Below are 27757 nucleotides of genomic sequence, written 5' to 3'. Positions count from 1 at the left end.
CCCCACATCATACATGCTAATCATAATACCCCCTTTCTTCTTTCCTGCCCTTATTCCTTCCTACCCTCCCATTCTCCCCAGTATCTTTCCCTTTGGTAACTGTTAGTCCATTCTTGGGTTCTGTGATTCTGCCGCTGTTTGGTTCCTTCAGTTTTTCCTTTGTTCTTATACTCCACAGATGAGTGAAATCATTTGGTATTTGTCTTTCTCCGCTTGGCTTATTTCACTGAGCATAATACCCTCTAGCTCCATCCATGTTGTCGCAAACACTAGGATTTGTTTTCTTATGCCTGAATAATATTCCATTGTGTATATGTACCACATCTTCTTTATCCATTCATCTATTGATGGATACTTAGGTTGCTTCCAACTCTTGGCTATTGTAAATAGTGCTGTGATAAACATAGGGGCGCATCTGTCTTTTTCAAACTGGAGTGCTGCATTCTTAAGGTAAATTCCTACAAGTGGAATTCCTGGGTCAAATGGTAAGTCTATTTTGAGCATTTTGAAGAACCTCCATACTGCTTTCCACAATGGTTGAACTAATTTACATTCCCACCAGCCGTGTAGGAGGGTTCCCCTTTCTCCACAGCCTCGCCAACATTTGCTGTTTGTCTTTTGGATGGTGGTGATCCTTACTGGTGTGAGGTGATATCTCATTGTGGTTTTAATTTGCATTTCTCTGATAACTAGCAATGTGGAGCATCTTTTCATGTGTCTGTTGGCCATCTGAATTTCTTCTTTGGAGAACTGTGTTCAGCTCCTCTGCCCATTTTTTAATTGGATGATTTGCTTTTTGTTTGTTGAGGTGTGTGAGCTCTTTATATATTTTGGATGTCGAGCCTTTATCGGATCTGTCATTTATGAATATATTCTCCCATACTGTAGGGTAACTTTTTGTTCTACTGATGGTATCCTTTGCTGTATGGAAGCTTTTCAGCTTGATATAGTTCCACTTGTTCATTTTTGCTTCTGTTTTCCTTGCCCGGGGAGATATGTTCATGAAGAAGTCGCTAATGTTTATGTCCAAGAGATTTTTGCCTATGTTTTTTCTAAGAGTTTTATGGTTTCATGACTTACATTCACATCTTTGATCCATTTTGTATTTACTTTTGTGTATGGGGTTAGACAGTGATCCTGTTTCATTCTCTTACATGTAGCTGTCCAGTTTTGCCAGCACCATCTGCTGAAGAGACTCTCATTTCCCCACTGTATGTCCATGGCTCCTTTATCGAATACTAATTGACCATATATGTTTGGGTTAATGTCTGGAGTCTCTAATCTGTTCCACTGGTCTGTGGCTCTGTTCTTGTGCCAGTACCAAATTGTCTTGATTACTATGGCTTTATAGTAGAGCTTGAAGTTGGAGAGTGAGATGCCCCCCACTTTATTCTTCTTTCTCAGGATTGCTTTGGCTCTTTGGGGCCTTTGGAGTTTCCATATGAATTTTTGAACTATTTGTTCCAGTTCGTTGAAGAATGCTGTTGGTAATTTGAGAGGGATTGCATCAAATCTGTATATTGCTTTGGGCAGGATGGCCATTTTGACTATATTAATTCTTCCTATCAAGAGCATGGGATGAGTTTCCATTTGTTAGTGTCCTCATTAATTTCTCTTAAGAGTATCTTGTAGTTTTCAGGGTATAGGTCTTTCACTTTTTGGTTAAGTTTATTCCTAGGTATTTTATTCTTTTTGATGCAATTGTGAATGGAATTGTTTTCCTGATTTCTCTTTCTGTTGGTTCATTGTTAGTGTATAGGAAAGCAACAGATGTCTGTGTGTTAGTTTTGTATCCTGCAACTTTGCTGTATTCTGATATCAGTTGTAGTAGTTTTGAAGTGGAGTCTTTAGGGTTTTTTATGTACAATATCATGTCATCTGCAAATAGTGACAGTTTAACTTCTTATTTACCAATCTGGATTCCTTGTATTTCTTTGTTTTGTCTAATTGCCGTGGCTAGGACCTCCAGTACTATGTTAAGTAACAGTGGGGAGAGTGGGCATCCCTGTCTTGTTCCCGATCTCAGAGGAAAAGCTTTTAGCTTCTCACTGTTAAGTATGATGTTGGCTGTGGGTTTATCATACATGGCCTTTATTATTTTGAGGTACTTTCCCTCTATACCCATTTTACTGAGAGTTTTTATCATGAATCGATGTTGAATTTTATCGAATGCTTTTTCAGCATCTATGGAGATGATCATGTGGTTTTTGTCTTTCTTTTTGTTTATGTGGTGGATGATGTTGATGGATTTTTGTATGTTGTACCATCCTTGCATCCCTGGGATGAATCCCACTTGATCATGATGGATGATCTTTTTGATGTGTTTTTGAATTTGGTTTGCTAATATTTTGTTGAATATTTTTGCATCTATGTTTATCAGGGATATTGGTCTGTAATTTTCTTTTTTTGTGGTGTCTTTGCTTGGTTTTGGTATTAAGAGTGATGCTGGCCTCGTTGAATGAGTTTGGAAGTATTCCCTCCTCTTCAACTTTTTGGAAAACTTTAAGGAGGATGGGTATTAGGTCTTAACTAAATATTTGATAAAGCATGATTGTATATCTATTATTATGGGTAATGAGCTCCTCATTAACTGTTTAATATCATTAGTTAACCTTAAGCTTCTTTAGAACATAAATATTTGTAAAATCATAAATGTCCCAGCCCTTAAAACAATACGAAAGAAGTTCAATTCTGAGAACTCATTTGACATATAGGAAAACCAAACCGGAAAATTTCTAAGATAAACTATGAAATAGATTTATGGCTACAGATGATATGATAAAACAAATGGTCACCATACTACTGAACTAAATATCTGGAGAGACAAAGAATCCTGACATCAGCATTCTTTGTGACTACAAGGCTTTTACTAAATTTGTTGATGGGCTATTAGGAACAAAAATGCATATTCTCAACCTTTCAAGGTATTGTCTTAATGTACTTTGACGAAAACAATACTTTCTCAATTATAACAAGAAAACTCTGCCTACATAACATAGCACCATCTTCTACAAACTCCTTTAAACCTTAAAACAATATTCCAAGCATAAGCATGAACAATTCCATGCCCCTTATATACCCTTGATTAAATAACCTTTGTGTGAAATCCCTAAAAATTATTTCCTTCTAACACTGTCAGGCTAAATCAGCTGGGAACATGTAATCAGGAGGATGCAAAAATATTAGCAATCCTCAAGACAGTCTAAAATTAGCGCCTAGTAATTTTCTAACTCCTAATTAAGACTATAGTCCTGAACTGATTCCTCAGTGGGGAGAAAGAGAGATGTCATCTCTTTATAGGCTTATATGCCAATTAGCTTACTGACAGCTAAATGTTGCCAGCTATGCCTTAGAAAATTCTAGGATATGTAATAAAATTTTATGATCTCCAAAAGGTTTGATTTCATCTTATCACATTATAGGAAAACCCCATCAAATACTACTAAACCCAAGGCATTTGCTTTACTCACTAGTATCTGTTTGAAGAAAAATTATAAGGTACTATCAAAATAGACTATTTAAAAGCAAATAAATAACTGAAGTTTTTCCCATGACAACCCAACTAAAGGAATTACTTTGCAGAAATACACTGTATTTTTAAAAAGTTCATAAAACTTTAAATATGACAGTCACTGAAATTTTGTTATTTTATAAGCTATATGACACTAGAAAGATATTTATTAAAATAATCCATGTAATAGTAAAGCAGCCAAAAGACCTGGCTTGTCACTCAATCTTAAGTACTGAGCACACTAAAAAATGACTATTGAAAATGGAACATACAATGCTACTGCTTCTTTCAAAGGATATTCCTATTATAAGCTAAGGTTTCCTTCATTAATATAGCACATTTACCAAGTGAGTAGTGTGTGTCATGCACTGTCCTAGGTACTGGAAAAAGCAGTCAATCAAGAGACTGAAAATAAAAATCTCTATGTTTATGAAGCATACATCCTAGTAGCTGGAAAATAATTATGTCAGAAAGTGAGTAAATATAATGAAGAAAATCAAAATGCTGAAAAGACAGGTAAGAGTATTAAGTACGGAGAAAAGTCCTCATATGGGAGACTGGATAGATGAGTAGGGGTATGTGAGAGAAAGCAGTCAGGTATAACCCCAAAGGTTTTTGGCCTGACAAACTAAGAATGGAGGTGACATTCTGAGATGGAAGAGACTAAAGAAGAAACAGGTTAAGCAGGGGATGCTGAAGGTGGGGAGAAGGTATTTTAGACATTTAAGCAGTAAATCAACTGAGCAGTTACATATATGAACCCGGAATTCACAGGAAGATGTGGGATAAAGATAAAATGTGGGTTTTCAGAGGTCAGATAAGATCATCAAGAATAGAAGAACATAAGAGAGAAGTCCAAGGACTGAACACTGGAACCCTCCAAAGTGAAGCAGTCAGGGTGATGAAGAGGACACATCAGGGACACTAAGATCACTAAGGCAGGACTGACAGCAGGAGAGTGTGGTATCCTGCAGGTTAAATAGTTAAGAAATGCTGCTGTACCTGAGTTATAGGCAGCATCAAGCACGGTCTTACCTCACCAGATTCAAGAGAGAAGGGGAAGAAAGGAATTGGACAGCATTCTTTAGAGCAATTCTGTTATAGAAGAAAGCAACTGGGCAGTAGCTGCTATAGTAACACATGACTGAGAGATTTTTTGGTAGTTGTTTTTGTTCCTTTTTAAAAAATGAATGAAATTATAGGCTTTAGAACAAAGTTACATAAATCCAAAGAATCATACTAAAAAACATTATTAAAAAATAGGAAATCCACCAACCCCTATACCTAGATTTACCCATTTAAACATCTCTATTATTATGATTCTTTTCACACTAGCAGAAGACAACTAAACACCAGTGACCCCTATGTCTCTGAAGTGCTACTCGTTTGCAGAGTAAATACTGCATATCAACATAGTGACATCAATCTTAGGGGCCTCAGAAACACTTAAATTATTCATGAAAGTTAAATGGAGCCTCATAGGATTTCTCATGAAAGTAACTATGTATAAAAATCAGCCAAACTATTCCAAATATGTATACCTACAGGTACAGTTAAGTAACATTCATTTCCTTTCTAATAAAAATAGCTTTGTAGAAAATCTGAATAAAGGAAATCATTTATAATTGCTAACCAGAAGAGAAGTACTAACAATGCTTTTTCCTATATTATTTAAAAAAATAAAACATGGATACAGCAATTTGTTACTTGCTTTTTCACTTAACTGCTTTAAAAAAGTACTTTTCTGTAACATGATTCTGAAAATGTTGCACAGCATCCAATACATGTATGCCCCATAATCTAATCAATTTGCTACTGTTGAATACTGAGGTCTTTCCATTTTTGTTATTTTTATAAATAAACACACAGTACAACCAGCATAAGAATCGTTTCCATCTATAACACTGTGTCTTTCATGAAAATGTAGCAAACAAATTCCTTCTATTTAATCTGAAATACCTTGGTCGTCATCATCACCACCATCTGCATCCATTGCATTTTCATCTTCATCTTCATCATCGTAATTATAATTTGGATCATAGGTAAGATATTTAAGACAAATATTTATAATGGTAGAAACATGAGGATATACTTCCTTAGGACATCTGAAGAAAAAAACAAAAGCTGTTTCAAAAAACTGTACTTTTCTTCTTGATTCATTATCTGCCACATTTTGCTTTATTACCAGATTTTTTTCATCCCTGTAAAACAACATAGGAAAGTGATTCCCAGTCTTTTTAACACCAGTGACCCTTCATCCTTCTCTCTCTCTGACTGAATGTTTTAAAAGATTTACTTTTCAATTTATAGTTATTTAATCAATTTTAAGTTGAACTTCTCCACACATTTTAACATCTCTGAAGTTGGGATGATTTTCATAATAAATGGCATGTCATGGTTAATATAGGGTAGTATAGAGAAATCTGTATATACTCTTATCTTCCCAGCATATGACTAGAAGACCAAGCCCAGATGAATGGTCTTCAGCAACCAAGATTACTTGTGAAAAGGCCAGGGCACTATCATCTAGGCTTGGACCTCTAGCTGTATTTAGAGAAAACAGAACATATAAATGTCCAACAATAAAGGAACATTTTATTTTTCTCAAAAGGACAGAAATGAATTCCACAATTTCTAATTTTAACAATTTGATATGACTATAAAGCTACTGCTCAAAACCATGAATGACCAGGGATTTCTGCCAATAACAACCAGTGAAGTCTCGAAACACTGTCAGTTATAGCCAAATGCAAAAAAAACCCTGCTACTGGGCCAGTATGGCCTTCTAGTACATAAAAGCAGTGTTTATTGTTAGAATCAAGGTTTCCAAATTGATAATCACCTCCCTAGGAAAATGGATGTGGCAGAGCTCAAAAACTGTAGAAAATATATGAAAGTCACTATATATTTCTGACCAGATCATTTACCTTGGTGCTGTTTCAGGACAGAAACTACATTAATAAGTTAAACTAAAAGATTATAAATACCTTTCTCAGGTTCTTTTAAATAAAATCCTAACAATGTGAAGGAAACATTTCAAAACAAATTTAAGGAGTGTATTTTAAAAAATAAGATATTTACTTCAAATACCATATTGTTATGTTACTATTTAATAAGCACTTAATTAAAACAAATATGGCTATCAGTAAAATAAACCTGTTTCTTGTCACCCACCTAACCTACATCTTAATAATTTTTCTAAAGGAAAATTTTACACAAAAAATGGAGATCTTAAAAACTTACCTTCTCACAAATGATTCAAAGGCTTGAATGCAATACTCTCTTAATTCATCATCATCTACATTACAAAATTTTACCACCAAAGGAATTATCTTCTCAAGGTATTCACCTAAGAAAAGCATATTGATTCTTAAAAATATCCATTAATATTTTTTAATTAAAGAAAACGTTAAAGTATTTAGACATTTCTTACCTATTCTATGACCAGCTTGTCTACTAATAGCAGCGATACATTGTATGTAGGTTCTTGTTGTTGACATGGAATCATTTTTGGACAACTCTGACAACAGATGTTCAATAAGATCTACAAAAACTATATTTCCACAGCTCATAACCAGATGGCCAAGAGCAATAATGGTTCTTTTCCTCACTGCAAGCCTAGGGCTGGTCAACTGGGGAAGCAGACAGGTGAGAATTGAAGGATGGAAATTAACAAGAAGTCCTCCTTGCCTTAAAATAAAAAAGAAAGAAAGAACAGATAAATTCAAGATGTCTGAGCACTACTAAAATGCCTGGCCTATGATCCCCAATGTAGTCAAAGGGTGCAAATTTAAATGTCACTAATCTCAACTCATAATAGAAGTAAACTGTTGCTACCAACCCAACTGAAAACTTGAGCTAGGTAAATGCAGTTTTGAAATTAATATCCTTAAATTGCCTTCTGAAATCTAGACCTGTATTACCATTCTAGGACATCCAACTTGCTTGGGAGTATATAAAAACAAACAATGATCTTGTCAAGTTTTTCCATCTCAGATCTCTAAATTATTTTCTCTGCTGATGACTTTTTCTCAATCACAGCTTTTTGAAAGTTCATAACACTCAAAATCTCAGCATCTCGACTACCCCCTCTCCTCATCTTTGTTGCACATATCAATATACTAAGTTTCATTGATCCTGTTGGTTCAATCCTTTCAAATCATTCTACAAGTGCAGTTCAATGAGTCAACAGAAGTCAAACATCTATGTGCCAAGACAGTGCTAGTAATCAAGTCACACACAGGACAGAAAGTCAAATTTTCAGGACTTAAGTATGAACTTCTCACCCTCCTCAGCATGACCACAATTTACTAGGATGATTTCCTCCTACTTTTCTATTCATTCTCTATTCCAGAAAACTAGAATACCATGCTTCCCAACTCTATTTATGCTGTATATTTACACATATACCTGTGCCCTACACATTCTTCAAACCTAAATTCAAATGCCACTCTTTCCATAACAAATGTCCCTCAATCCTTCTATTTTAAACCCCAAAACACACTATACTCTCAGTTAGTCCCACTCTGCTGTACTTTACAGCCATTTGTGTTCTTATCTCCTTACAGAATAAGGGTATAAGCTCTTCGTGTTCAAGGATGAGTTCTTAAGTTTTAATATAAATATGTACTACAAGAAGGCACTTAGATTATTTTCAAGTAGAAGTGAATTAGCCACAAATGATAGTGATGATGCATAATGACTGTGAGAATTAGGGACAAACTGAAGATGACAGGTTTTTAAGGTATTTTTCCCCTAGGAGTTGCTTAACTCTTTCTGTCCTCCCAAGTTGACTTCCAGGGGAAAGTAAAAAGTAACTTATACATAAAGCCACGCTCCTTCCTCCCCCAAAACATGCATTATAAACATGGTTGAACTTTACAACCACTAATTTAACTAACAAACTGCTACTGCTATCAGCACTATCCCCTTATCTAAATAGATCATGTATTCAAGAATATAAAAGAGTAAAACATAAAAACACTGTTGAAATGTTTAAATCCCAAGTTGTATTACTTTTCAAAAATACAAGAAACATGCTTACAATGCAGTATTACATTATTAAGTATAACTAGCTTATTTTCCCCTCACTCCTAACCACACACACATCCATAAAACACGTTCTTTTTTTTATTGGAATGAAAATGATACACACTATTATATTGGTTTCAGATGTACAACATAGTGACTAGATAATTATATATATTACTAGATGCTCTCCACGGTTAAGTGTAGTTCCCCACTACTATATCAAGATATTACAGTATTGGTTATATTCTGTGTGTTACATTTCCATTCCTATGACTCATTTATTTAACAATTTGCAGTTTGTACCTCTATCCCCTTCACCTATTTCTCCCCTCCCCCCACCCTCTCCCTGTGGTAACCAACAGTCTCTTATCCATATTTATGGGTGTATTTCTTGTTTGGTTTTTTCAGATTCCACATACAAGTGAAATCATATGGTATTTGTCTTTCTCTACCTGGATTATTTCACTTAGCTTAATACCCTCTAGGTCTAAGACCAAGTTTATTATATTTATCAGAAGGCATTTTTAATAAATGTATACACTTGTAATATAAGTAACACAAATAATAGGCATATTTACCTGCTCAACATATCAGCCATAATATCCAAGGCTTCTAGCTGAACAGAGACATCTTCCTGCTTTGCTATTGCACTGGTAAGACGTCCTGTAATCTTTTTACATACATTAGCAGCTAATGCAGAGCCTGCATGTATAAGAAACCAATAATTTCAAGGCAAGTATAATGAATTCCACCTTGTATTCATGGTAGTTACCAAATATTCAACAACTCTAAACTTGATTATGAGACTGACTCAAGAGATACATGTCAGAAAAACAATGTATTTCAAAACAGGTTGTTTTTCAATGAAATACTTTATCAGACATAAAGAAGAATCGGAGATAATAACTACAGGAGTACATGTCATAGGGAAAACACTATCAATCAGCAGACTCTATTGAACAACTATTTCTATGCATTGGTGTGAACACGAACTATGGAGCCAGCAGTAACTACAGTGCTTACACCTCTAGGTTGAAAGCAAAAAATCAAGAGATTTTTCTCTTCTTGGGTCCCAACAAGTAAAATGGTTTCTTAAAAAAAAGTTGTGACTTCTAATAAGATCCTTCCCAATCTAAAGATTCCATACATCATTATAAAGAAATGTTCCAGATGACTCATAAATCAAGATTACTATTTTTAAGTAGATTTATTGTTACTGACATTAAATGAGAGAAAAAAAGGAACAAGAAACTAAAAACTGAAGTTAATAGAATTCTTCCAAATGGTTAGAACCAGACATCAGCTAAAAGCAAACATTTCAATGAGAAAAAAAATGATGAAAATATCAATATAGCTAATATAATTGTAAGTAATGTAATTCAGTTAGTGTAATATTTTTTTGAAATAACTCATTAATAAGGTTAAAGTAAAATTGATATGGTACAGTGGAAAAAGCATCAACTGTGGATTTAAACAATGACTTGAATCTTCACCCAACCAGGTAATTAAAAACTTGAGTGAAATAGCCTAATCTTTCTGAATTTCCATTCCTTCATCAATGAATTAGTAATGGTAAGTCCTCCCATATAAGGTGGATGTTTAGACTAGTGAAATAACATGTATGTATCACTGAGCATGATAGCTAGCAGTGTCAATATTTAAGTAAATGTCTGAAAAGTAAACTAATAAATATTTAAGTAAATGAATGAAAACTACATACCCAGACTATACTACTGAGTCTACATCTTGCCATGAAATAGGGAGGTAATAATTTCACCCCATTTTTAGAGACAGTATCTTGTAGCCTGCCAATTTCAGCCAACAGCTTAGAAGTCAAGACCAATCCCAAAACTTACATTACTTAAACATTTCTGTCAGAGACCAAAATCTAATTAATTGACAAATTCACTATCAGTTTACATTTTAAAAAATTACCAAGTAGACGTAAAAGGTGCAGCCTTACTTAAAGATATTAGTAAACTGAACTATTTCACAGCTGTCTTAACAGTGTTAAGTTTTACCTCATAAATTCTAAGGCAAAGCAAGCCTATCAGAAATAACTCATAATACTAGTTATCTTTTCCCTCACTGCATAGTTTGGCATAACACTATTCTGTAGTCACAGTACCTACAATGTAAAATCTTGCTCCAACATAAAAATCTTCCAAACTGGCATTCCTATGAGAGAATTAAATTCAATCAAAAACCTATTCAGTTAAACTAAAAACTGAATTTATCTTTTAAGCAAAAATAAGACTCCAGATTTTTTTTCTTACTTGTTAAAAGGGATGTTTACAAAGATCTTTTATAATAGACATCTCTCTCCCTTCCTAGCCAGGAAGGGAGAAACTGGTGGAGAAATACCTCATGTAAAATAAAACAGAAAAATAAGAAGAAAGTGCTCTTGCTTACCACTGGAAGCTGGAGGAAGTTCTCCAATTACTGTTTTAAGGCCAATACTCGAAATGTCTCGAAGTTGTTCTTTATCAGAAAGCATGTTAGTGCAGAGGGTATCTACAATTGTCTCTACTTGGTATTCTTTCACTTTACTCACTAAAGGGCCAAGACTGTAATATAAAGAAAAAAACTTTTAAAAAATCTAAATAGACACAAAAACAGAAAAATTGACAAGTAGAAACATTAATTTTTCTGCCTAGCAACTATCAACACAAAGTAAACACATGATACCTGCGCATCATAAATAGTATACAAATAAGGGTATAAGATATTGATTGATAAGCTCCTTGCAGTTGGTTTCCAATTTTTTTCTCAATGGTTTGTGTAGTATTATAAAACTTAATACCCTCCCAAACCCTTCAAACATACAAAACATTTTTTATTAATAAAGAAGGCTAATTAGGAGTCTGTTCCAAACAAGGATCCTATGGTTTACCTGCAATAAAAGTTCTATCCACTATATCCTTTTGCCAACTTCGACCCCTCTTTTCTATCATCTACCACCACCGGCACCTCATGAACCAAAATAATTTATATCCTTTATTTTCTTGTTTAAATTTTAAAGGTGTAAAGTAACAGGTTGCAAAACGTAAACAAGTTAGCACTACACTGTGCTCCCAAAGAACTTTGTATTTTATTTCATATTAGTATTTTATTTTATTTTCTTATTAAGGTATCATTGATATACAAACTTGTGCTCAGTTTTCACATGAGCAACACTGTGGTTACTACATCCCCCCTATTATCAAGTCCCCACCACACACCCCATTATAGTCACTGTCCATCAGCATAGTAAGATGCTATAGAGTCACTACTTGTCTTCTCTGTGCTATACTTCCTTCCCTATATTATATGTGCTAATCATAATGCCCCTTAATCCCCTTATCCCTTCTTTCCCACCAACCCTCCCCAGTCCCTTTCCCTTTGATAACTGTGAGTCCACTCTTGGGTTCTGTGAGTCTGCTGCTGTTTTGTTCCTCCAGTTTTTGCTTTGTTCTTATGCTCCACAGATGAGTGAAATTATGTGATGCTTTGTCTTTCTCCACCTGGCTAATTTCACTGAGCATAATACCCTCCAGCTCCATCCATGTTGTTACAAATGGTAGGATTTGTTTTCTTCTTATGGCTGAATAGTATTCCATTGAGTATGTGTACCACATTTTCTTTATCCATTCACCTACTGATGGACACTTAGGTTGCTTCCATATCTTGCTCATATTAGTATTTCATACTGTTATCATAGGTTTGCATGTAGATCCACTGACTGAAGATACAGAAAGTCCTTCCTTTGATCTTTACCAAAGAACTTAACAAGAACAAAGAGCAGGTAATTCTCTGTATATGAATAGTCACTGAGGAGATACTGTATTCAAAACTGTATTGAGTAACAGAAGCAGGCCCCTAGCTCCAAAAATTTTACCATCTGGTTGGTAAGGTAATGAATTCATGTGACTAGTTTAGAAATGAATTGAAGGCACTTACCACTCTACGTGATTTTTTTTCTTTAAAACCTTTTAAATTCAATGTTGGTATTTACAGGTCAGGAGATTGCACCTTGGGGACAGATTTTTTAAGTCCTGGGCTTTGATGGGATATAGTTAGAAAAGATCAGCATTTCAAATGTAAAGATTAGAGATTAAAAGAAGTGGAAAAGTTAGGTGAGTTAATTTAAATGTCATATGGTAAAATTAGGAGCCAAAGCATTTTTACTCAAGTATAACTGACACGATGAAAATAGTTTAATTTGATAAATGCTCAGATCAATGTTTTACATATAAATAATAAATAACTGCCGTCTGCTTGACTAGAGAAGTAGTAGGCAGTGCTATCTGAGGAGTAAAGAGGAGAAAGGAAGAAAATAAAACAGAAAGGTAGTACAAATCCAACAATAACCAAGTCCAGAATGATGGATGTGACAATAGAGACATGGCATATATAGAGATCCAATGTTAAGCAATGAAAACTATCAGTGGAAACAAAAGGGATTCCAAAAATGAACTTAAAGAGCTCTAGCTTCTAGTAATGGCAAAATAGCTTTGTGGAACAACCCTCTCATGGATAATGATTGTTAAAATCTCTAAAACTGTATTTTAGAAAACAATTTGAATGCCAGATAATGATGGAATTGAAAATGGAAAAAAACATGTCTACCTAGAATTCCATATCCAGTGAAATTACCCTTTAAAAATGAAAATAAAAACAAATTTAGATAAAAGCTGACATATATCATCAGCAGACCTATACTACAAGAATTGCTAAGGGAATTTCTTTAGGAAAGGAAAACTAAACCAGATGGTACCAAAGATTTACAGAAAGGAGTACTGATCACCAGAAATGGTAAACACTGTGTATACATAAAAGACTATATTTAAAAGACTATATATTTTTTCTTCACACTATAAGTAATACTGTATTATGTAGTCACACACACATACAAAAACAACAGCACAGACAGGAGGAAGGTAAATGGAAAAATGTTACTGCAAGGCTTATATAACTTATATCAAATCGTTAAATATTAACTTTTAGTAAATTGTGATGAATTTAAGATGCAATTTATAATCCTTAGCTTAGAGTGACAATTTAAAAAAAAACGCACAGAGATATAGCTAAGTGAAGTCAATAGAACCAATCAAAATTAAAAACTATAAAACATATTCCCAACATTTTGGTTTCAGGAACTCTTCTAACACTTTAAGAAAGTCAACAAAGACCCCAAAGAACTGATTTTTAGGTGGGCTGTATCTGTCAAGGCTTACTACATTTAAAGTTAACATAAATAGTATTTTTAAGAATAACTATATTCTTAAATAAAAAGTGAGAAAAATAGTGCTGTTTTACATTTTTGCAAATTAACATTTGGCCTTAAAACAACTGGATTCTCATATCTACTTCTGCATTCAATCTGTTGTGATAGTGTATGTCATGTAGCTTCTGGAAAATTACACCTTGCCCTTATGAGAAAATGAGAATTAACAGGAAATGACACATTAGCATTATTCATATGATAGCTTTGACATTTTCAGGGTCATAGGATGTCCCAAGAGCCCCTGAATCAAACTTTGAGAACTGCTGCTATAAAATATTTGATAGACCTGAAATGTAGGAAGAAAATCCAAACAATAACAAAAACACAGAAAACAAGAAGCAAAACAGCACATCTGAATCCAACCATAACAGGATTTACAATAAAATGTCAATGGACTACATAAATACTCCTGGTAAAGGGCAAAACTGTGAAACTAAGTAAAAGAAAACAGAGCAAGAACTATCTGTTGTCTACAAGACACAATTTTTAAATAAAAACATGGATTAACTGAAAATAATAGAAGATACACTATGCAAAAACTAATCTTAAAAAAGTTGGAGTGGCTATATTCACATAAGAGAAAATATATTTCAAGATAAGGTAGATTCAAAGAGAAACATTTTATACTCATAAAAAGGTCAAACATCAAGAAGACATAATTATAAATGTGTATGCACCCAGTCACACAACTTTAAAATACATGAAGCAGAAGCTGACATCATTGAAGAAAAAAAAACAGATAAATTAACAGTCATACTTGGAAATTAACATTTACAAAAAGAAAAAAATCACAAAGACTATAAATCTGAACAATACCATCAACTACCTTCACCTGACATTTATAACACAATGAACTACTGCAGAACACACTTTCTTTCAAGTGTACATGGGACATTCACTAAGACCTATAATATATGCTGGACCATAAAACAGATCTCAGTAAGAAGACAAAAGACAAAAAAAAAAAAAAAAAACCATCCTGAAAATTAGAGTATGGTTCTCAGACCATGATGATGGAATTAAGTTAGAAACCAGTAAATATATAGATAGATAACTTTAGACAGCTAAATATCTAGATAACTTATAACACTGCCTCTAAGTAACCCATGGAGCAAAGAAAACTCACAATGGAGATAAAAAATATTTCAAACTATCTAGATGATCGTTAGGAGTGTACACAAGTCAAAATTGATAAAGCTGTACACTTAAGATTTGTGCATTTTATTGTGGGTACCACAATGTAAAATTTTTTTGTTAATAGAAAAATTTAAACTGAATGATAATACTAAAATTTGTAGGACTGTAGCTCAAGGAGAAAAATATATACCTTTAATATTTATGAATCAGGAACAAAGTGTGTGAAAGGAAAGAAATTAATGAGAGGATACTAATGAAATAGGCAACAAACAATAGAGAAAATTAACAAACACTGAAGTCAGTTCTTTGGTAAGATTAGCAAATCCTTAGTTAGGTGAATTAAGGAAAAAAAAACACAATTACCAAAATCAGGATGAAAGAGATACTCACTGATGACAACTGTTTAGGTAGAAAATCCCAAGGAATCAACAAAAACTCCTATACCTTAATAAGTATGAGATGCTGTGGTTCATGGTTAAAAGATACTGTTAGATGTTGATTCTCTCCAAATAGTTCCATAGCTTCAACACAATCCCAATCAAAATCTGAACAACCTCATTTTTAATAACAGAAATTGACAAACTAATTCTAAGATTTACGTGGAAATACAAAGAACATATAAAATCAAAGTATTCTTGGGAAAAGACTACAGAAGCTAGAACCTAAACTACCTTCAGATTTCTATAGATCTACACCAGGATTTCCCAACCAAGGGTGATTTTTACCTTCCAACAGACATTTAGCAATGTCAGGCGATGGTGTGGATTGTCACTACTGGGGGGAGGAAGGAATAGTGCCAGCAAATAGTGAGTAAACGCCAAGATGCTGCTGAACATCATACAATGCAGAGAACACACAGGATACCACCTTATAACAAAGAATTATCTTGCCTGAAAAGTCCATAGTGCCAAGGTTGAAAAGGCCTGAGCTATGCTAATAATGGTATTGTACTGATGTAAATAAACAAAGAGATCAATGGAACAGAGTCAAGAAACAGACCCACACTTTTATCATCAACTGGATTTTGACAAAGATGTCAATGCAATTCAGTAGGAAAGGAAAAGTATTTTCAATAAACGGTGCTGCAACAAGTGGATATCCACAAGGAAAAGAACTCAATTCCCACTTCACAAAAATTAATTTAAGATAGAGCACATGACTAAAACTAAAGCTGAAACTGTAGGGCTTTAAGACAAAAACAAAGGGGAAAATCTTTGCAACATAAGGTAAACAAAGAATTCTTGGGACACAGAGATCAATGAACATAAAAGAAAAAATGTTAAAATTTATAAATTCAACTAAAATAAATTTAAATCTTAGATTAAAAATTAAGCTCACCAAGCAGGTGCCTGAGACCGGCGCCTGAGGACAAAGAAAATCGTGCGTTTTTTACTTTTTTGTTTTTCCTCTTTCATTGTTGCTGTTGTTGTTTTGGTTTGGAGAGTGCTTTTTTGGAAGTCTTAAAGGGGCAGGACAGGACACTTAGCCCAGAGGCAGGGAATCTGGGGATCTCTGGGCACTCTAACCCCTGGGACAACAGGGAACACAGAGGCCCATTACAGAGATAAATAGCCTCCCGCCTGCTCCCCCTCCAACGGGGCTCCACCATTTTGGAGGAGAAGCCCCAGCCAGGCCACGCCCACAGCAACAGCAGAGATAAACTCCATAGCAAAAGGGCAGGTAGCATAAGCCCTGTCTGCGCACAGCTGACAAGCATAAGCCACTAGAGGTCGCTATTCTCCCAGGAGAGGAAGGCCACAAACCAACAAGAAGGGAAGCTCTTCCAGAGCTGTCACTCGTACCAGCTCTGCAAACTTTCTCTATCACCATGAAAAGGCAAAACTACAGGCAGACAAAGATCACAGAGACAACACCTGAGAAGGAGACAGACATAACCAGTCCTCCTGAAAAAGAATTCAAAATAAAAATCATGAACATGCTGACAGAGATGCAGAGAAAAATGCAAGAGCAATGGGATGAGATGCAGAGAAAAATGCAAGAGCAGTGGGATGAAGTCCGGAGGGAGATCACAGATGTCAGGAAGGAGATCACAGAAGTGAAACAATCCCTGGAAGGATTTATAAGCAGAATGGATAAGATGCAAGAGGCCATTGAAGGAATAGAAACCAGAGAACAGGAACGTATAGAAGCTGACACAGAGAGAGATAAAAGGATCTCCAGGAACGAAACAATACTAAGAGAACTATGTGACCAATCCAAAAGGAATAATATTCGTATTATAGGGGTACCAGAAGAAGAAGAAAGAGGAAAAGGGATAGAAAATCTCTTTAAGAAATAATTGCTGAAAACTTCCCCAAACTGGGGGAGGAAATAATGAACACACCACGGAAATCCACAGAACCCCCAACAGAAAGGATCCAAGGAGGACAACACCAAGACATATAATAATTAAAATGGCAAGATTCAAGGACAAGGAAAGAGTTTTAAAGGCAGCTAGAGAGACAAAGGTCACCTATAAAGGAAAACCCATCAGGCTAACATCAGACTTCTTGACAGAAACCCTACAGGCCAGAAGAGAATGGCATGATATATTTAATGCAATGAAACAGAAGGGCCTTGAACCAAGGATACTGTATCCAGCACAACTATCATTTAAGTATGATGGCGGGATTAAACAATTCCCAGACATACAAAAGCTGAGGGAATTTGCTTCCCACAAACCACCTCTACAGGGCATCTTACAGGGACTGCTCTAGATGGGAGCACTCCTAAAGAGAGCACAGAACAAAACATACAACATATGAAGAATGGAGGAGGAGGAATAAGAAGGGAGAAGAAAAGAATCTCCATACAGTGTATATAACAGCTCAATAAGCGAGCTAAGTTAGGCAGTAAGATACTAAAGAAGCTAACCTTGAACCTTTGGTAACCACGTATCTAAAGCCTGCAATGGCAATAAGTACATATCTCTCAATACTCACCCTAAATGTAAATGGACTTAATGCACCAATCAAAAGACACAAAGTAATAGAATGGATAAAAAAGCAAGACCCATCTATATGCTGCTTACAAGAAACTCACCTCAAACCCAAAGATAAGCACAGACTAAAAGTCAAAAGATGGAAAAACATATTTCAGGCAAACAACAGTGAGAAGAAAGCAGGGGTTGCAGTACTAATATCAGACAAAATAGACTTTAAAACAAAGAAAGAAACAAGAGATAAAGAAGGACACTACATAATGATAAAGGGCTCAGTCCAACAAGAGGATATAACCATTCTAAATATATATGCACCCAACACAGGAGCACCAGCACTTCTGAAACAAATACTAACAGAACTAAAGAGGGAAATAGACTGCAATGCATTCATCTTAGGAGACTTCAACACACCACTCACCCCAAAGGATAGATCCACCGGGCAGAAAATAAGTAAGGACACACAGGCATTGAACAACACACTAGAACAGATGGATCTAACAGACATCTATAGAACTCTATATCCAAAAGCAACAGGATATACATTCTTCTCAAGTGCACATGGAACATTCTCCAAAATAGACTACATACTAGCTCACACAAAGAGCCTCAATAAATTCCAAAATATTGAATTCTACCAACCAATTTTTCAGACCACGAAGGTATAAAACTAGAAATAAATTCTACAAAGAAAACAAGAAGGCTCACAAACACATGGAGGCTTAACAACATGCTTCTAAATAATCAATGGATCAATGAACAAATCAAAATAGAGATCAAGGAATAAATAGAAACAAATGACAACAACAACACAAAGCCCCAACTTCTGGGGGATGCAGCGAAAGCAGTCTTAAGAGGAAAGTATACAGCGATCCAGGCACACCTGAAGAAGGAAGTACAATCCCAAATGAACAGTCTAACATCACAACTATCGAAACTGGAAAAAGAAGAACAAATGAGGCCTAAAGTCAGCAGAAAGAGGGACATAATAAAGATCAGAGAAGAAATAAACAAAATTGAGGAGAATAAAACAATAGCAAAAATCAAGAAAACCAAGAGCTGGTTCTTTGAGAAAATAAACAAAATAGGTAAGCCTCTAGCCAAACTTATTAAGTGAAAAAGAGAATCAACACAAATCAACACAATGAGAAATGAGAATTGAAAAATCACGACAGACCCCACAGAATTACAAAGAATTATTAAAGACTACTATGAAAACCTATATGTCAACAAGCTGAAAAACCTAGAAGAAATGGACAACTTCCTAGAAAAATACAACCTCCCAAGACTGACCAAGAAAGAAACACAAAAGTTAAACAAACCAATTACGAGCAAAGAAATTGAAACGGTAATCAAAAAACTACCCAAAAACAAAACCCCGGGGCCGGACCGATTTACCTCGGAATTTTATCAGACACACAGAGAAGACATAATACCCATTCTTCTTAAAGTGTTCCAAAAAATAGAAGAGGAGGGAATACTCCCAAACTCATTCTATGAAGCCAACATCACCCTAATACCAAAACCAGGCAAAGACCCCACCAAAAAAGAAAACTACAGACCAATATCCCTGATGAATGTAGATGCAAAAATACTCAATAAAATATTAGCAAACACAATTCAACAGTATATCAAAAGGATCAACAGTATATCAAAAGGATCAATCCCAAGTGGGATTCATCCCAGGGATGCAAGGATGGTACAACATTCAAAAATCCATCAACATCATCCACCACATCAACAAAAAGAAAGACAGAAACCACATGATCATCTCCATAGACGCTGAAAAAGCATTTGACAAAATTCAACATCCATTCACGATAAAAACTCTCAGCAAAATGGGAATAGAGGGCACGTACCTCAACATACTAAAGGCCATATATGGTAAACCCACAGCCAGCATTATACTGAACAGCGAGAAGCTGAAAGCATTTCCTCTGAGATCGGGAACCAGACAGGGATGCCCACTCTCCCCACTGTTATTTAACATAGTACTGGAGGTCCTAGCCACGGCAATCAGACAAAACAAACAAATACAAGGAATCCAGATTGGTAAAGAAAAAGTTAAACTGTCACTATTTGCAGATGATATGATACTGTACATAAAAAACCCTAAAGACTCCACTTCAAAACTACTAGAACTGATATCGGAATACAGCAAAGTTGCAGGATACAAAATTAACACACAGAAATCTGTAGCTTTCCTATACACTAACAATGAATCAATAGAAAGAGAAATCAGGAAAACAATTCCATTCACCATTGCATCAAAAAGAATAAAATACCTAGGAATAAACCTAACCAAAGAAGTGAAAGACTTATACTCTGAAAACTACAAGTCACTCTTAAGAGAAATTAAAGAGGACAGTAACAAATGGAAACTCATCCCCTGCTCATGGCTAGGAAGAATTAATATCGTCAAAATGGCCATCCTGCCCAAAGCAATATACAGATTTGATGCAATCCCTCTCAAATTACCAGCAACATTCTTCAATGAACTGGAACAAATGATTCAAAAATTCATATGGAAACACCAAAGACCCCGAATAGCCAAAGCAATCCTGAGAAAGAAGAATAAAGTAGGGGGATCTCACTCCCCAACTTCAAGCTCTACTACAAAGCCATAGTAATCAAGAGAATTTGGTACTGCCACAAGAACAGAGCCACAGACAAGTGGAACAGATTAGAGACCCCAGAAATTAACCCAAACATATATGGTCAATTAGTATTTGATAAAGGAGCCATGGACATACAATGGCAAAATGACAGTCTCTTCAACAGATGGTGCTGGCAAAACTGGACAGCTACATGTAGGAGAATGAAACTGGACCTTTGTCTAACCCCATATACAAAGGTAAACTCAAAATGGATCAAAGACCTGAATGTAAGTCATGAAACCATTAAACTCCTGGAAAAAAACATAGGCAAAAACCTCTTAGACATAAACATGAGTGACCTCTTCTTGAACATATCTCCCCAAGCAAGGAAAACAACAGCAAAAATGAGCAAGTGGGACTACATTAAGCTGAAAAGTTTCTGTACAGCAAAAGACACCATCAATAGAACAAAAAGGAACCCTATAGTATGGGAGAATATATTTGAAAATGACAGATCTGATAAAGGCTTTACGTCCAGAATAAAGAGCTCACATGCCTCAACAAACAAAAAACAAATAACGCAATTAAAAAATGGGCAGAGGAACTGAACAGACAGTTCTCTAAAAAAGAAATACAGGTGGCCAACAGACACATGAAAAGATGCTTCACATCGCTAATTATCAGAGAAATGCAAATTAAAACTACAATGAGGTATCACCTCACACCAGTAAGGATAGCTGCCATCCAAAAGACAAACAACAACAAATGTTTGCGAGGCTGTGGAGAAAGGGGAACCCTCCTACACTGCTGGTGGAAATGTAAATTAGTTCAACCATTGTGGAAAGCAGTATGGAGGTTCATCAAAATGCTCAACACAGACCTACCATTTGACCCAGGAATTCCACTCCTAGGAATTTACCCGAAGAACGCAGCAATCAAGTTTGAGAAAGACAGATGCTCCCCTATGTTTATCGCAGCACTATTTACAATAGCCAAGAATTGGAAGCAACCTAAATGTCCATTGGTAGATGAATGGATAAAGAAGATGTGGTACGTATACACAGTGGAATACTACTCAGCATAAGAAGAGGAAAAATCCTACCATTCGCAGCAACATGGATGGAGCTGGAGAGTATTATGCTCAGTGAAATAAGCCAACTGGAGAAAGAGAAATACCAAATGATTTCACTCATCCGAGGAGTATAAGAACAAAGGAAAAACTGAAGGAACAAAACAGCAGCGGAATTACAGAACCCAAAAATGGACTAACAGGTACCAAAGGGAAACGAACTGGGGAGGATGGGTGGGCAGGGGGCGATAAGGTGGGGGAAGAAGAAGGTGGGTATTAAGATTAGCATGCATAGTGAAGGGGAGGGAGAAAGGGAAGGGAGGGCTGTACAACACAGAGAGGAGAAGTAGTGATTCTACATTTCGCTATGCTGATGGACAGTGACCGTAATGTGGTTTTTAGGGGGGACCTGATATAGGGGAGAGCATAGTAAACATAGTATTCTTCATGTAAGTGTAGATTAAAGATTAAAAATAAAATCAGTTCCTGTGTGCTGACCTCCAGTGAGTTCTACACAGTGGTATAGAGGGCATGTCAAAGTGTGGGCAAAGGGTCTGTTTGTTTCTATGCAGAAGATCAAGGCCTAGCTTGGCTACTCAGAAAATGAACTAAGATACGATATGAGGAGGAGCTTCCGGCATCAGCACTCTCTGGAGGACTCGTGCCGGGGGATGATCATCAAAAAGCCTCCACAAGGATCCGGGCGATGCTGCGGTTGTGGCTACGTTCACCCCACCGTTTCCTGGACTTGCCATTGGAATGAGGAGGGAGATGTCTAGGCTGGCATGTGCATACAGTGAGACAACAAATTTGACGGGATCTGTACTGTTGGAACTTAATCAGGAGTTGGGAGGGGTGCAAGTTGTAGCGCTCCAAAATCTTACGACTATAGACTATCTACAGTTAAAAGAACATATGGGATGTGAACAGATCCCAGAAATGGGTGGCTTTAATTTGTCTGACTTCTCTCAGACTGTTCAAGTACAGTTGGACAATATCCATCATATCATAGACTAATTTTCACAAATGCCTAGGGTGCCTAAATGGTTTTCTTGGCTTCACTGGAGATGGCTGGTAATTATAGATTTGCTTTGTTTATGTCACCGTATTCCTATTATGTTAATATGTGTGCGCAAGTTAGTTAGTAGTTTAAAACCTATACATGCTTAAGGTACTCTACAAGAAGATATGTCAAAGAAATAATCAATCCTCTCATGTTTTCTTCCATATGCTACCTCTATAGCTTTTCTTCTTCCTTCCTTATTACAACCCTTAAATAGAATTCATGCCTCATATCAAATTTACCGAGTATCATAATTCCTCCAGGTGGTAAAGACACCTCGAGACAAGTGCTGGGCATAGAAGCCACAGGGCATAAATCTGCAAAGAAGTAAAAAGCTAACCTTTTCAAACAATATGGCTTCTCTCTCACTTACCAACTTTACATTTCCCTGTATGGCCCCGGAAGATGACTGGTTAGCCAGAGACAGGTAAGATTCCTCAAGGGAGGAACAACCTAAGACAGGCACAGGTGCAGGGGGGCCATCAGGTGAGAAATTGGGGAACAACAGTGGTGAAGCTTAGAACCTCACCCCCCCAGTGTTGAGAGAAAGCTTCTGCATCCATGGATGTTTTATTGCCCTTGTCTAGCTCGGATTAGCACATAGTCTACAGGCACACACATGATCATCTACAATTGCTCTCTTACAACACTAAACTATGTTTTCTATCTTTATCTTGCATCTACCTACCACTTCAGCAGGTTATTAAAAATAAAAATAATAATAATAATAAAGGGAGAAATGTGGGACCCACATATAAATCAAGTATAAAAATCAAACAAATATTCATATTTGACCTGATTGTTTATAGTTTATAATGCGTGATAAAACTGAAAGTTTCTGTGATGACTGCCCTTGTACTGTTCACTATGTAAGAACTTATTCACTATGTAAGAATTTGTTCACCATGTAAGAACTTGTTCGTTATGCTTCAGAAGATTGGAGACTGACGAGAATTAGGCTTGAGATGGATTAATGATTGTGCATTGAGCATTGACTCCCCTATACAGAATTTTATTGTTGTCAACAACTATTTGATCAATAAATATGAGATACCCTCTTTAAAAAAAGACTGTAATGTCCAAATAAAGAGTTTATGCAGGGATCAAGAATTTTTGAGAATGTGTAAAAGAAAACACACACATTGCCTGGTGATTGAACTGGGGAAGGGGAGAATGGAAGTATGTGTGCTCAGAGAGAGTTAGAAGGAAGGGAGTAAGACGTGATGTTCCACTATCATATAAAATAATAATATGTTAATGGAGATAGGTTGAATATAGAAAATTATCTTGGCATCTGGCTAAAACTAATGAATTGTGTCCTGTGTTTTGAAGGATAAAGTTTGAAAACTTCACAGAGGCTATTTTTTCAACCACAGCTTTTTGTGGAGATTTGTTAAGTTTTTTTCATAAATCTACTTTTTGTTTTGTTTATGGTTTAGACTAATTCTCTTGTTTCTTCACTTCTTTTTATGTAGGTAGATCTCTGGTAATTGGGTCTAATTTTTTTTGATCCAATCTGACAGTCTCTATTTAGTCCATAGGCAATTAATGGAGTTATTGATATGGGTGCATTTTGGTCTACCATTTCATTATTTTTTGTTTTGTTGTTTCTCTATACCTTCTTTTTCTCTTCTTTTAAAGTATTTGAATTGTTTAAAAGATGTGTTTATAATTATCTATTGTATTTCCAGACATGAGTCTTTACATTGTTTGTAGTAGTTATTTTAGAGATTATAATATGCATGCTTAAGTTTTCAGTCTACTACTTAAAATTAATATTGTACTACTTCATATAAAATGTAGAAACTGTAAAAAAAAAAAATTAAGCTCACCAAGTTTAGAGAAATTATTTACAAAATGTAGTGTCAAAGAACCATCTAGAAATGTCAAGAACTCCTCTAATTTGTTAACAAAAGACAACCTCAAATTCAAAAACTGGGGAAGTCTACAGAAAAACAAGCAAATGGCTAATAAATACAATAAATACAAAAATAGCACTGTACATCAGTAGTCATCAGGGAAACGTAAATTAGATCTACAACTATACAATGAACTGGAACAGCTAAAATTAAATAGTGACACAACTAAGTGTTGGTGAGAATGTGAGCAACTAGTACTTTCATGTGAAATGATACAAATACTTTCAGAAAGTATGTGGCAGTTTCTTAAAAATCTAAATCCACAACAGCAATTTCATTCTTAGGTATTTATCGATAATAAATTAAGACATATGTCCTAAAGAGGATATACAAAAATGTTCATTATATCTTTATTTACAGTCAAAAATCCTAGAAAGAAATGAAATACATAAACAGACTGTGGTTTTCCATCAACTACTAACTACGCAGGAATAAAAAGTCATGAAATACTAATATACCCAACATGGATGAATCTCATGGGTGTTATGAGAGTGGGAAAAAAAGGCAGATACAAAAGAGCACATACTGTATGATTCCATTTATATGAAGTTCTAGAGCAGGGAAAACTAATTTAAGGTGAACAAAACAATGGTGACCATAAGTAGGGATACTGTGTGTGAGATAAGGATACAATTTCTTCTTTTTCAAATAGTTTACCAGTCTTTTGAAAAAAGGTCCAACTTTTCTCCAGTGACGACATCTTCATCACGTATTTTCCCCCTATTTTAGTACACTGGTCTATTAATGCCTCACTCGCTACACTAACTACATCACTGCTTTGGTAGGAAGAATACAATACAATGTTTTCATGACTAGTAGGGTGTTTTCAACACCCCTCAAACATCTGCAATTTCTGCACACTTGCAGGGTTTTCCTGGTTATTGTGAGCAAATACCTAACCCCTTTTTTATCCCCCTGAAAAATATGCAAGAATCCACCTATCTACTTTGTGGGAAAACTTAGGATTTTACAATTAAGTTAGCATTAAATTAACTTGAAAAGAACAGACTTTGTTGAGTTATCCTATTCAAGGACATAGGATATCTCTTCATTTTTTTCCAAGAACATCAGTCAAGAGTACTTTAAAGTCTTCCTTCTGTTATGTTTTGAAGATGATAAAACTGTAACCTTACCAATACCATACAATACCCTCACTCAAGGTTACCATTGTTATGTTTTCATTACGTCTGTTCCTAGGCATTTTTTCTTCCTGTTGCTGTAACAGACATTTCTTTCCATGATTATCTTCCAAATAGTTATTCCTTGCTTATATGAAAGCTATTCATTTTTGTTTGTTACTTTCACATCCATTACTTCCTGAATTCTTATCACTTAAATCTTTTCTTGGCTGAGTTACTTTTTCCCATGTGCTTTTTTCAATTATGAGTCTAATCCTGAGTTTCCCCATTTTATAGTGGCTAATTCCTTCAAAAGAAATGCAGTGGCAATAGAGACACATTCTAGTGAGACAGGCACCATGGGCTTAGACAGAGTAGGGTAAGGGCCTCTGGAAAAAGACCCTAGCAAAACTCCACGTTAATCAATTAAGCAAAGCCAAAGTCACATTAATTCTCTAAAGTAAAAATATCAAACTAGGAATATAAACATTTTTCAGTGAAGTTAGTTAAAACTAAAAAGCCAAGAGCAACTTGACCTAGAAGTTTGAATACTCCCCAGATAAAGAAAAGTATCTCAGCATTGCCTTATATTTTCACTGTGTCAATTAAAACATACCATTGTAAGATTTATTGTTGCCTGTTCAAAGGCCCAGCTTTAGAAAAAATTCTATCTGAAAGCTAAGATTGCATTTTAATCAAACAAACAGTAACTCAGCCCATCTTGGAAACAAAGCAGGCAGTCTTAATTAACATGCTCCCAGATCAAAAAGTGGCTATTCTGGAAAAGAATCAGAGCAGTAAATTTCTTGTGTTAAGCTAACTTTGAAGAATAACCTACTGATAAGAAACTTAGTATCTCTTCAGAAATAAACATTTTGGGACCATCTGGAAGGTCTGCATCCCTAGCCCTCTGTCTCTCAACCACCTATAAATCCCTTAGACAATGCACCACCCTGGGCTCTCTTGTCCCCTCCAGGCATGAGCCAGGAGTTCTGTCTTCTCATTTTATCTCCATATAAAAGCTTCTCCCTGGCTCTCCTACCTTGACTGTTTGCTAAATTCATTCTTTGCAAACAAGAACCCCAGCATCACTAGTCTTGTTCCTGAATTTAGTATGAAGTATCTGGTAACTTACTGGCTTTTGGGTTGAAGTATGAGTGTGTTTTTGTACTTTTAATATTAAAAAAGGCCCTATCAATTCTATGTTATTTAAATGTTTTATCTATAACAGGTGATGAATGTTATCTAGTGAGATAAAGCAACTCTTACCTGTTCTTTAATGACACATTAAGTGACTGTTCCTTTTTGAAAGGTATTTTACTCCTCTAATTATACTAAGTAGATTAAGTGTCTTGGTTTTTATAATCAAGAATCAATGCTGAATCTTATCAATGGCTTGACAATTAACAAGGTAATTTTTTCTTCCTCCAATCTATTAACATGATGAAATAAATATATTAAGAAAGCACAGAATACCACTGAGAGATTCAAGATAGCAGCGTGAGAGGTGAGATGCACAATTCCTCCCAAAACCACAAATAGTATGAAAATGTAGTTAACTGATACAGCTAACCCTAAAACAAAAGAAAGAAGGCTGAACCAGACTGCATACAGACCTCACAAACAGAGCGGACCTCATGAAACAGGGTAACGTAGGAAAGCCTTAATCAGGCGGGACCCGAGCCCATCCCTCACCCCAGGTCACTGGTGGGAGGAAGAGAAACGGAGCGGGGGAGGGGGTGGAGGCCTAGAACTGCTGAACACCCAGTCCTGGAGGTCAGCTTTGGGAGCAGAAACCTACACTGTGTGGTGCTCTGGGAGTTGGGGAGCTAAGACAGGTGGAGTGCTCAAGAGACAGATTGCGGCCATTGTGGAGGAGGGGATCCACACCTGGCTGCTCTGGGGCAAGGGAAAGGCAGGCCGTCTGAGAGGATTCCTAGCAGTGAGAGGGCTACTGAAGGAGCGGGGTTTGCACGGAGCTTGCTGCGCGGGAAAATGGAGAGGTGGACAAGGTTGTCTGGGCGCGCTCTGCCCAGCTGGTTGGGACTTTGAGGAGATTCAGGCACCCCATCCCCCTGGCTGCCTGCTCAGCTCCAAGGTCCCTCCAC

General features: G+C 35.9%; 1 protein-coding gene across 1 annotated transcript in view; it reads right to left on the bottom strand.

The window, feature by feature from the left end:
• CAND1 (cullin associated and neddylation dissociated 1) overlaps nucleotides 1–27757 on the bottom strand; it is a 67681-nt gene that overhangs the window by 17924 nt on the left and 22000 nt on the right. The window contains exons 3-7 of the mRNA XM_017657608.3: nucleotides 10955–11109; nucleotides 9121–9244; nucleotides 6945–7201; nucleotides 6755–6860; nucleotides 5471–5616 (exon numbers count right to left, since the gene is read on the bottom strand). Coding sequence (XP_017513097.1) covers nucleotides 5471–5616; nucleotides 6755–6860; nucleotides 6945–7201; nucleotides 9121–9244; nucleotides 10955–11109 — 788 coding nt within the window. The remainder of the gene's footprint in view (nucleotides 1–5470; nucleotides 5617–6754; nucleotides 6861–6944; nucleotides 7202–9120; nucleotides 9245–10954; nucleotides 11110–27757) is intronic.

The sequence above is a fragment of the Manis javanica genome, chromosome 10 (assembly GCF_040802235.1).
Source record: "Manis javanica isolate MJ-LG chromosome 10, MJ_LKY, whole genome shotgun sequence".
Classification (NCBI taxonomy): Eukaryota; Metazoa; Chordata; class Mammalia; order Pholidota; family Manidae; genus Manis; species Manis javanica.
Note: the sequence above shows the minus strand (reverse complement) of the source record. Positions and strands in the feature narration are given on the sequence as shown.